This window comes from Salvelinus alpinus, chromosome 28 (assembly GCF_045679555.1).
Source record: "Salvelinus alpinus chromosome 28, SLU_Salpinus.1, whole genome shotgun sequence".
NCBI lineage: Eukaryota > Metazoa > Chordata > Actinopteri > Salmoniformes > Salmonidae > Salvelinus > Salvelinus alpinus.
In genome coordinates this window covers 44,681,143-44,693,558 of record NC_092113.1, presented here as the reverse complement: position 1 = coordinate 44,693,558, position 12,416 = coordinate 44,681,143, and the positions used below count along the sequence as shown (strand labels likewise).

Here is a 12,416-nt window from a genome sequence, read left to right as displayed (position 1 = left end):
AAACTACCTGCCCTCCAGGACACCTACACCACCCGAGCCACTGCCTGTTCACCCCACTATCATCCAGAAGGCGAGGTCAATACAGGTGCATCAAAGCTGGGACCGAGAGACTGAAAAACAGCTTCTATCTCAATGCAATCAGCCTGTTAAATAGCCATCACTAGGCTGCTTCCAACCGGTTACATAACCCTGCACCTACGCTTCGAACACACTGACAGCATCATTGTGCAAAATAGTACGCAGCATCATCTGGATGTGTATGCAACAAAAGTTCAACATTCACCTTCTGGTACCATTTCTGTCAAGCCGTCTACGCATACAATTCGAAAATGCAGCCGATTAATTAGGGCCGATTTCAAGTTTTCATAACAATCGGAAATCGGTATTTTCGGACACAGATTTTGCCGAATGTTTTTTTTTTTTTACACCTTTATTTAACTAGGCAAGTCAGTTAAGAACACATTCTTATTTTCAATGACGGCCTAGGAACGGTGGGTTAACTGCCTTGTTCAGGGGCAGAACGAAAGATTTTTACCTTGTCAGCTCGGGGATTCGTTTGCAACCTTCCGGTTACTAGTCCAACGCTCTAACCACCTGCCTTACATTGCACTCCATGTGGAGCCTGCATGGCAGGCTGACTACCTGTTACGTGAGGGCAGCAAGAAGCCAAGGTAAGTTGCTAGCTAGCATTAAACTTATCTTATAAAAAACAATCAATCTTAACATAATCACTAGTTAACTACACATGGTTGATATTATTAGTTTATCTAGCGTGTCCTGCGTTGCATATAATCGATGCGGTGCCTGTTAATTTCTCATCGAATCACAGCCTACTTCGCCAAACGGGTGATGATTTGGCACTGTCGTTGCACCAAACCTAACCATAAACATCAATGCCTTTCTTTAAAATCAATACACAAGTATATATTTTTAAACCTGCATATTTAGTTAATATTGCCTGCTAACATGAATTTCTTTTAATTAGGGAAATTGTGTCACTTCTCTTGCGTTCTGTGCAAGCAGTCAGGGTATATGCAGCAGTTTGGGCCGCTCGTTGCGAACTGTGTGAAGTCCATTTATTCCTAACAAAGGCCGTAATTAATTTGCCAGAATTGTACATAATTATGACATAACATTGAAGGTTGTACAATATAACAGCAATATTTAGACTTAGGGATGCCACCCGTTAGATAAAATACGTAACGGTTCCGTATTTCACTGAAAGAATAAACGTTTTGTTTTCGAAATGATAGTTTCCGGATTCGACCATATCATTGACCAAAGGCTCTTATTTCTGTGTGTTATTATGTTATAATTAAGTCTATGATTTGATAGAGCAGTCTGACTGAGCGGTGGTAGGCACCAGCACGCTCGTAAGCATTCATTCAAACAGCACTTTTGTGCTTTTGCCAGCAGCTCTTCGCAATAGCTGTTTATGACTTCAAGCCTATCAAGTCCCGAGATTAGGCTGGTGTAACTGATGTAAAATGGCTAGTTTCAATCGATGACGTCACTCGCTCTGAGACGGAGTAGTTGTTCCCCTTGCTCTGCAAGGGCCGCAGCTTTTGTGGAGCGATGGGTAACGATGCTTCGAGGGTGGCTGTTGTCGATGTGTTCCTGGTTCGAGCCCAGGTAGGGGCGAGGAGAGGGACAGAAGCTATACTGTTACACTGGCAATACTAAAGTGCCTATAAGAACATCCAATAGTCAAAGGTATATGAAATACAAATGGTATAGAGAGAAATAGTCCTATAATTCCTATAATAAGTATAACCTAAAACTTCTTACCTGGGAATATTGAAGGCTCATGTTAAAAGGAACCACCAGCTTTCATATGTTCTCATGTTCTGAGCAAGGAACTTAAAAGTTATTTTATATGGCACATATTGCACTTTTACTTTCTTCTCCAACACTTTGTTTTTGCATTATTTAAACTAAATTGAACATGTTTCATTATTTATTTGATGCTAAATTGATGTATTATATTAAGGTAAAAGAAAAGTGTTCATTCAGTATTGTTGTAATTGTCATTATTACAACAACAAAAAATGTAAGAAAAATCGGCCGATTAATTGGTATTGGCTTTTTGTTGGTCCTCCAATAATCGGTATCAGCGTTAAAAATTCATAATCGGTCGAGCTCTAGTATGCACCACACCGAACGTACTGCAACTGCCTCTGCAACACAATGCTGCAAGGTAAACGCAGCGTTTCATTGGAAACAAATGTAATTCTGGTGTACCAAAATGCAATGGCGTGGTCGGTGTGATCGAAGCATTAGAGTCTGCTGCCCTATATACATAGACTTGAAATCATTGGCTGCTTTAATAATGGAACACTAGTCACTTTAATAATGTTTACATACTGCTTTACTCATCTCATATGTATATACTGTATTCTATTGTATTTTAGTCAATGCCACTTCCAACATTGCTCATCCTAATATTTATATATTCCCTAATTCCATTATTTTACTTTGAGGTTTGTGTGTATTGTTGTGAATTATTAGATATTACTGCACTTTTGGAGCTAGAAAGACAAGCATTTTGCTACACCCGCAATAACGGGTCTACTAAACGTGTGTGACCAATAAAATTTGATTTGATTTGCTTTCCTTACGTTTCCAAAACTGTATCGTAAGTGATGCGTATTGACATATTGACGTCTAGAGCAAGCATCTGGGCTTTTAACAGAAGTCCCCCAGGAAGAAGAGGCCTTCATCAATAGGCGCTAAAGGTAGATAGCCTCTATGAATGGGGTAGCAGCTACTGCTCTTTACTCACCCGCACTCTGAAGCGGAACATGGCGAGGCGGACACAGTGACTGAGGCAGGCAGGGGGCAGGAACCAAGCACGGGGAGGCGGAGTGGCCTTACTGCCGACGTGGTTAACGATGAGCTGGGCCGTCTGGCGTTGCCCCTGCGCCCGGCGTGCCCACTCCGGCCACCGTTCCTTCCCCAGGGTGCCGTTGAACACCACGACCAGCTCAAGCCCGCCCTGGTACAAACAGGCCTGGGACAGAGCGGACAGGTATCCCAGCATGGCGTTCCACTCCCCGCCGCACACCCAGTCCGTCTGGTAGCCGCCGTACAGCCGCTGCAGGCCGGAGTCAGCATCGATGAGTATCCGGGCCGGGGGTGGAGGAGGTATAGGGCCGAGGTGATGGGGGTGGTGGTGCGGGGGCTGGCGGCCCGGTGTACGGGCTAGTTTGAGTAGGTCCACGGGGACAGCTGCCCCGGGACACCGTTTCTCAAGATATTCCTGGAAGCCCTGCACACCCATCCCGGTGTTGTTGAGCCGGTGGGTCTGGCCAGGGGAGGGGGGCTCCGGGTACGTTCGGAACGCCGTGGTGATAGCTGATGTGAGGGTCGAGAATGTAGCTAGCTAGAACCTGGCAGCTAGCTAACGTATCTCTCTGTGTGACTGACTGAACTGTTGCTGCACCTAGCTGCTGCCACCCTCAACTCTGATACGAGTGACCAATCCTGCAAAGGCTAACTAGCCTAGCACGCTAGTTGACCAGGCCGAGAGGTGCACTTCCTAACAGCAAGTAAGAAAGCTAGCTAACTAGTTAGTGTGCAAAGCCAATCTTCTATATTTGGTCGTGTGAGTACAATTGTGTGTCCATCCCTAGCAGTATTTTGGTCAACTGCCAGCAAAGCCAGCTAGTCTAATTCTCCGGCTAAAGTTTAACTACCCCTCTAACTAGCTAGCTAGCTAGGTAATAACACATGAAATGTTGATAACTGATGATGGCTAGTGGCTAACTATAGTAATGGTATGATTTACTCCAAAATTATAATCCTGAATCACACGAATTAACGTTGCGCATTAGTTGGCGAACATGACGGTCGAGTAATTCTTAATCTGACAGTATATTGATATTAGAACCGTTAGACTATTTCAAATTAATGAGACGTGCTAGTTAGCTGGCCGATGGGATATGAAAATATGATTTAGTTAGCTAGCTATCTCGCTGGCTAACGTTAACCGCTGTAGCTAGCTGGCTAATTTAGCTAGCTGGGTCCCCGGCGTGACTTGACGCGTCAACTCTCAAAGACAACTCTGGGACAGAGACGACGCGAAATGAAATGGATGTTTGGAGAAATTAACGGCAGAAAAAAAAAGTTAATAAAAACAAACGGCCGATGGTGCCTCCCTCGCTTTCTTCCACACTCACGACTTCATGTTGAGGAAGGGGACATACTTTCAAGCGATGTCAGCCATCTTGCGACTTCCTCACGGACCAACAAAAGTGGGAGGGAAGGCGGGGAGCGGTGATGACGCCGAGGGAACTGTAGGGAAATGTAGTTAAAAAGCTCACATTTTTCTCTAAAGGTCCCTGGAATGCTAGGGTTAAAGACTCTAACTACCAAGAATACATGTGACGCCCTCTGCCTTGGCATGAAACATCAGAGGGTCCGTGCTATTGGGGATCCTTGGAACGTCCCTACCATATCTACCATATTGAAGTTGAAATGTAAAATGGTTATGGTTAGGAAAGGGATTTATGGTTAAGTTTAGGTTAAATGTATGGGTTAAGGTTACGTTTAAGGGTCGTCCCGAACCAAAGACGCCGGATTGCACTAACTAAAACCAGAGGAGCGCTTTGGACTAAATGTTAAATTATGATCTGCAACACAAGTTAACTACTAAATCGATGATTGTCATGCACATTCTTCTTGCAGACTTTGCCCCCCTGCAAGAATGGACTATAGATTAATCAAACAGACAAATGTTTAATATTTATATTAGATCAAGTAAAGTATACATTGCATTGCATGTAAACACTAGGTGAGAGACTAATGTAACAAGTATGTAACAAGTAACCAAGCTAAGATCAGTGTAATGTAACAAGTAACCAAACTAAGATCAGGTCATGTACTGTATATATCGCCCTCCTGTGGAGGCATTTGGGACAGCAGGTACACCATTTATTTTTGTATTTGAACATGAGGAAAATAGACTTTCTGTGTTTCAGATCAACCCCTCCATATCCCTCTGCCCATAGCACGTTTAGACCCGAGGTCTAGACACTAGTCTCCCTGGCTGTCCCTAGCACTCCAAATACAACCCTGCTATATCACACTCACTGAATACCAGCCCACCACCATTATCATGATGCACGTGTAACGGATGTGAAATGGCTAGCTGGTTCGCGCCCGTGTCAGGGCGAGGGGACGTACTAAAGTTATACTGTTACACACGCACACCAGACACATTTTGGCAACCTGGCATCCCATTTTTATGATATTATTCACAGATTGACTGCAATCGAAGTGAGTTTGTGAATTATGTTGCTCTCTCCCCCCTCTTCTCCCTCCACTTGTCCTCTCTCCCCCCTCTTCTCCTCTCTCCCCCTCTTCTCCCTGTACTTGTCCTCTCCCCCCCTCTTCTCCCTCCACTTGTCCTCTCTCCCCCCTCTTCTCCCTCCACTTGTCCTCTCTCCCCCCTCTTGTCCTCTCTCCCCCCTCTTCTCCCTGTACTTGTCCTCTCTCCCCCTCTTGTCCTCTCTCCCCCTCTTCTCCCTCCACTTGTCCTCTCTCCCCCCTCTTCTCCTCTCTCCCCGCTCTTCTCCCTCCACTTGTCCTCTCTCCCCCCTCTTCTCCCTCCACTTGTCCTCTCTCCCCCCTCTTCTCCCTCCACTTGTCCTCTCTCCCCCCTCTTCTCCCTCTTCTCCCTCCACTTGTCCTCTCTCCCCCCTCTTCTCCATCCTTCTTGGTGAGGCGAAGCTCAGATCGTTGCTCCTCTGCCTTGTCTTCACTGTCCTTCAGTCTGACCTTCATATTCCTCAGCTCACCTGTCTGTCTGCTCCACCACCATGTCTCTAAGTTCCCTCAGCTCAGTGCAGATGTCAGGGGTGGTGGTGGTCTGGCAGTCAGTAGCAGTGTGTGGGTTAAATCACTGGGGAAGCCAGAAAGATGTTACAACCTACAGTATGTGCTGTGATGACTGTTGTTTGCGCTATAACCTGTTAGTTCATATGCCTTGACACCGTGGTATATAAGGCTAAGGCCGAGACAATTAGAATACACAGTGGCAGAATAAAATGTATCACAAAACCGGAGAGCCACATCTGTCCAGTGAAGTCCACAAAGCATATTGGGCGAGTGCGGAGAGGAGGCACAGGACGTACTGGACTGTGGAAGCGCACTGGAGACCTGATGCGTGGGACCGGTACCGGTGGCACCGGGCTGATGACACGCACCTCAGGGCGAGTGCGGGGAAGAGGCACAGGACGTAGGTACACTGGAGACCTGGTGTGTATAGCCGGCATCAATTGTTCCGGAACTTTAACACATGTTTCAGGACGAGTACGAGGAACTGTTACAGGTGGCATCGGACTGCTAACACGCTCCTCAGGGTGAATGCAGTGCATACTACGTCAAACCAACAGCTCTCCCTCTTCACTCTCCTCCAATTTGTCCAATAACTCCTCGACAGTCTCTGACTCACCCCTCAACTTCGCCGACTGCTCCATGTTCCCCCCCCCAAAAAAACTGGGGGTTTCTGTGGCCTACCTCCCCGACGTCGTTGCTGTCCTCTCATGCTCCAAGGCGACTCCCGCCAAGGAAGGCGATCCTGTCCTGCCAGGATTTCCTCCCAAGTCCAGGATCCCTTCCCATCCAGGATCTCTTCCCAAGTCCAGGATACTTCCTCCTCCTGGGCACGCTGCTTGGTCCTTTGTTGGTGGGATCTTCTGTCACGTTCGTCGTAAGGATGAGACCAAGGCGCAGCGTGCTTAGAGTTCCACATCATTTTAATAAACTGAAACTCACCTAACAAGACAACAAAGAACAACTGAAACATGATGCTACTGATGTGCACTAAGGTAACTATACGTAGACAAGATCCCACAACACAAACAAGGAAAATGGCTACCTAAATATGATCCCCAATCAGAGACAACGATAAACAGCTGTCTCTGATTGGGAACCATATCAGGCCAACATAGACATACAAAACCCCTAGACATACAACACGACTAGACATACAAAAACCCTAGACATACAAAAAGCCGAGACATACAAAACTAGCATACCCACCCTAGTTACACCCTGACCTGACCAAAATATATAGAAAAACAGATCTATCGTCAGGGCGTGACATTACTTCAACTCTATGGCCTATTTATTGCCTTACCTCCCTTATCCTACCTCATTTGCACACACTGTATATTGACTTGTTCTATTGTATTATTGACTGTACGCTTGTTTATTCCATGTGTAACTCTGTGTTATTGTTTGTGTTGCACTGCTTTGCTTTATCTTGGCCAGGTCGCAGTTGTAAATGAGAACTTGTTCTCAACTAGCATACCTGGTTAAATAAAGGTGAAATACATTTTTTTAAATAAACTCGCTCACCGAGTCAGCATTTACGTCAATGTTATTGTCTGAGGCTACCCGGAACATATCCCAGTCCACCTTATCGAAGCAATCTTGATCCGATTGGTCAGACCAGCGTTGGATAGACCTAAGCACAGGCGCTTCCTGTTTTAGTTTCTGCCTATAGGAAGGGAGCAAGAAGATGGAGTCATGGACGGATTTGCCTGAAAGAGGGCGGGGGAGGGCCTTGTGTGGATCACAGAAGTTTGAAAAGCAACGATCAAGCGTGTTACTCACTTGTGTACTGCAATCGATATGCTGATAGAATTTAGGTAGCCTTGTTCTCAAATTAGCTTTGTCCCCAGCTACAATTAATGCAGCCTCAGGATATATGGTTTCCAGTTTGCTTAAAGTCCAGTGAAGTTTGTTGATGGTCGTCTTGGTATCCCCTTGCGGGAGGATATACACGGATGTGATGATATACCCAGCTGTGACGATAACCGAGGAGAGTTATCTTGGGAGATATTACGGTCTGCATTTGATTGTGAGGAATTCTAGGTCAGGTGAATTAAAGGGCTTGAGTTCCTGTATGTTATTACAATTACACCATGAGTCATTAATCATGAAACACACCCCCCCGCCCTTCTTAGAATGAAGGAGGGGTCTATATGTCTGGGGCGGGGGGTTGGAATGAAGGAGGGGTCTATATGTCTGGGGCGGGGGGTTGGAATGAAGGAGGGGTCTATATGCCTGTGTGTGTGTGGGGGGGGGTTGGAATAAAGGAGGGGTCTATATGCCTGGGGTGGGGGATTAGAATGAAGGAGGGGTCTATATGCCTGGGGCGGGGGGTTGGAATGAAGGAGGGGTCTATATGCCTGGGGGGGGGGGGGGGATTAGAATGAAGGAGGGGTCTATATGCCTGGGGGGGGGGATTAGAATGAAGGAGGGGTCTATATGCCTGGGGGGGGGGATTAGATTGAAGGAGGGGTCTATATGCCTGGGGCGGGGGGTTGGAATGAAGGAGGGGGTCTATATGCCTGTGACGCTATGATTATCACCCTATAATTATGACCCTTCGATTTTCACCCTATGAATCTGGTCTCTTGTCCTCTGGTCTCTTTCTCTGGTCTCTTTCTCTCTGGTCTCTTTCCCTCTCAGTCTCTTGTCCTCTGGTCTCTTGTCCTCTGGTCTCTTTCTCTCTGGTCTCTTGTCCTATCAGTCTCTTTCCCTCTCAGTCTCTTTCCCTCTCAGTCTCTTGTCCTCTGGTCTCTTGTCCTCTGGTCTCTTTCCCTCTCAGTCTCTTTTCCTCTGGTCTCTTGTCCTCTCAGTCTCTTTCCCTCTCAGTCTCTTGTCCTCTGGTCTCTTGTCCTCTGGTCTCTTGTCCTCTGGTCTCTTGTCCTCTGGTCTCTTGTCCTCTGGTCTCTTTTTCTCTGGTCTCTTGTCCTCAGGTCTCTTTCTCTCTGGTCTCTTGTCCTCTCAGTCTCTTTCCCTCTCAGTCTCTTTCCCTCTCAGTCTCTTGTCCTCTGGTCTCTTGTCCTCTGGTCTCTTTCCCTCTCAGTCTCTTTCCCTCTCAGTCTCTTTCCCTCTCAGTCTCTTTTCCTCTGGTCTCTTGTCCTCTCAGTCTCTTTCCCTCTCAGTCTCTTTCCCTCTCAGTCTCTTTCCCTCTCAGTCTCTTGTCCTCTGGTCTCTTGTCCTCTGGTCTCTTTTCCTCTGGTCTCTTGTCCTATCAGTCTCTTTCCCTCTCAGTCTCTTTCCCTCTCAGTCTCTTGTCCTCTGGTCTCTTGTCCTCTGGTCTCATTCCCTCTCAGTCTCTTTTCCTCTGGTCTCTTGTCCTCTCAGTCTCTTTCCCTCTCAGTCTCTTTCCCTCTCAGTCTCTTGTCCTCTGGTCTCTTGTCCTCTCAGTCTCTTTCCCTCTCAGTTTCTTTCCCTCTCAGTCTCTTGTCCTCTGGTCTCTTGTCCTCTCAGTCTCTTTCCCTCTCAGTCTATTTCCCTCTCAGTCTATTTCCCTCTCAGTCTCTTTCCCTCTCAGTCTCTTTCCCTCTCAGTCTCTTGTCCTCTGGTCTCTTGTCCTCTGGTCTCTTGTCCTCTGGTCTCTTGTCCTCTGGTCTCTTGTCCTCTCCCTCTGGTCTCTTGTCCTCTGTTCTCTTTCACTCTGGTCTCTTTTCCTCTGGTCTCTTGTCCTCTCAGTCTCTTTCCCTCTCAGTCTCTTGTCCTCTGGTCTCTTTTCCTCTGGTCTCTTGTCCTCTCAGTCTCTTTCCCTCTCAGTCTATTTCCCTCTCAGTCTCTTTCCCTCTCAGTCTCTTTCCCTCTCAGTCTCTTGTCCTCTGGTCTCTTGTCCTCTGGTCTCTTGTCCTCTGGTCTCTTGTCCTCTGGTCTCTTGTCCTCTGGTCTCTTGTCCTCTGGTCTCTTGTCCTCTGGTCTCTTGTCCTCTCCCTCTGGTCTCTTGTCCTCTGTTCTCTTTCACTCTGGTCTATTTTCCTCTGGTCTCTTTCCCTCGGGTCTCTTTTTCTCTGGTCTCTTGTCATCTCCCTCTGGTCTCTTTTCCTCTGGTCTCTTGTCCTCTCCCTCTGGTCTCTTTTCTTCTGGTCTCTTGTCCTCTCCCTCTCAGTCACTTTTCCTCTGGTCTCTTGTCCTCTCCCTCTCAGTCTCTTTTCCTCTGGTCTCTTGTCCTCTGGTCTCTTTACCTCTGGTCTCTTTCCCTCTGGTGTCTTGTCCTTTGGTCTCTTTCCCTCTCAGTCTCTTTCCCTCTGGTCTCTTTTCCTCTGGTGTCTTGTCCTCTGGTGTCTTGTCCTCTGGTCTCTTTTCCTCTGGTGTCTTGTCCTCTGGTCTCTTGTCCTCTGGTCTCTTTTCCTCTGGTGTCTTTTCCTCTGGTGTCTTGTCCTCTGGTGTCTTGTCCTCTGGTCTCTTTTCCTCTGGTGTCTTGTCCTCTGGTGTCTTGTCCTCTGGTCTCTTTCCCTCTGGTCTCTTTTCCTCTCCCTCTGGTCTCTTGTCCTCTGGTCTCTTGTCCTCTCCCTCTCAGTCTCTTTTCCTCTGGTGTCTTGTCCTCTCAGTCTCTTTCCCTCTGGTCTCTTGTCCTCTGGTCTCTTGTCCTCTCCCTCTCAGTCTCTTTTCCTTTGGTCTCTTTCCCTCTCAGTCTCTTTCCCTCTGGTCTCTTTCCCTCTCAGTCTCTTTCCCTCTCAGTCGTTTTCCCTCTCAGTCTCTTTCCCTCTCAGTCTCTTTCCCTCTCAGTCTTTTTCCCTATCAGTCCTATAATTATGACCCTATGATTATGACCATCTGATTATGACCCTATGATTATGACCCTATGATTATGACCCTATAATTATGACCCTATGGTTATGACCATGTGATTATGACCCAATAATTATGACCATGTGATTATGACCTTATAATTAAGACCCTATGATTATGACCCTATAATTATGACCCGATGATTATGACCCTATGATTATGACACTATGATTGTGACCCTATGATTATAACCATATGATTATGACCATATGATTATGACCCTATGATTATAACCATATGATTATGACCATATGATTATGACCCTATGATTATGACCCTATAATTATGACCCGATGAGTATGACCCTATGACCCTATGATTATGACACTATGATTGTGACCCTATGATTATAACCATATGATTATGACCCTATGATTATGACCCTATAATTATGACTCTATGTTTATGACCATATGATTATGACCCTTTAATTATAACCCTATGATCCTATAATTATGACCTTGTGATTATGACCATATGATTACGACCCTATAATTATGACCCTATGGCCCTGTTATTATGATCCTTTGATTATGACCATTTAATTATGACCATATGATTATGACCCTATAATTATGACCATATGATTATGACCCTATAATTATGACCATATGATTATGACCCTATGATTATGCCCCTATGCCCCTATGATTATGACCCTATGATTATGACCCTATGATTATGACCCTATGATTATGCCCCTATGCCCCTATGATTGTGACCCTATGATTATAACCATATGATTATGACCCTATGATTATGACCCTATAATTATGACTCTATGTTTATGACCATATGATTATGACCCTTTAATTATAACCCTATGATCCTATAATTATGACCTTGTGATTATGACCATTTAATTATGACCCTATAATTATGACCCTATGATTATGACCCTATGAATTTGACCTTATGATTATGACCCTATAATTATGACCCTATTACTTGTGACCCTGTGATTATGACCCTATGAATTTGACCTTATGATTATGACCCTACAATTTTGACCCTATGATTATGACCAGATGATTAGCACCCTATGACCCAATGATTATGACTATATTTATGACCCAATGAACCTATGATTATGACCTTATGATTATGGCCCTATGCTTATGACCCTATAATTATGACTCTATAATTATGACCCAATGATTATGACTCTATATTTATGACCCTATGAACCTATAATTATGACCCTATGATTATGACCTTGTGATTATGACCCTATGATTATGACCATATGATTATGACCTTATAATTATGACCCTATGGCCCTATTATTATGATCCTATGATTATAACCATTTAATTATGACCCTATGATTATGACCCTATAATTATGACCCTATGATTATGACCCTATTATTATGACGATATGATTAGGACCCTATGACCCTATGATTATGACCCTATGATTAAGACCCTACAACTATGACCCTTCAACTGTGACCCTATAATTATGACCCTATGATTATAGCCCTATAATTATGACTCTAGGATTTTGACCCTATAATTATGACCCTATAATTATGACCCTATGATTATGACCCTATGATTATAACCCTATAAGTATGACCCTATGATTATGACCTTATAATTATGACCATACGAGTATGACCCTCCGATTATGACCCTATAATAATGACCATATGATTATGACCATATGATTATGACCCTATAATTATGACCCTCCGATTATCACCCTATGATTATGACCCTATAATTATGATCCTATGATTATGACCCTATAATTATGACCCTATGATTATGACCCTATAATTATGACTCTATAATTAT

General features: G+C 45.0%; 2 protein-coding genes across 3 annotated transcripts in view; both read right to left on the bottom strand.

Annotated features, from left to right (window-relative positions):
• LOC139557919 (constitutive coactivator of PPAR-gamma-like protein 2) overlaps positions 1-4,247 on the bottom strand; it is a 62,825-nt gene extending 58,578 nt beyond the window's left edge. For both annotated transcript variants that reach the window (XM_071373262.1, XM_071373263.1), the window contains exon 1: positions 2,783-4,247. In XM_071373262.1, the coding sequence (XP_071229363.1) occupies positions 2,783-3,280 (498 nt within the window). In that variant the 5' untranslated portion in view covers positions 3,281-4,247. The remainder of the gene's footprint in view (positions 1-2,782) is intronic.
• LOC139557921 (zinc finger BED domain-containing protein 4) overlaps positions 1-12,416 on the bottom strand; it is a 385,803-nt gene that overhangs the window by 268,932 nt on the left and 104,455 nt on the right. The gene's annotated exons all lie outside the window — the stretch shown is intronic.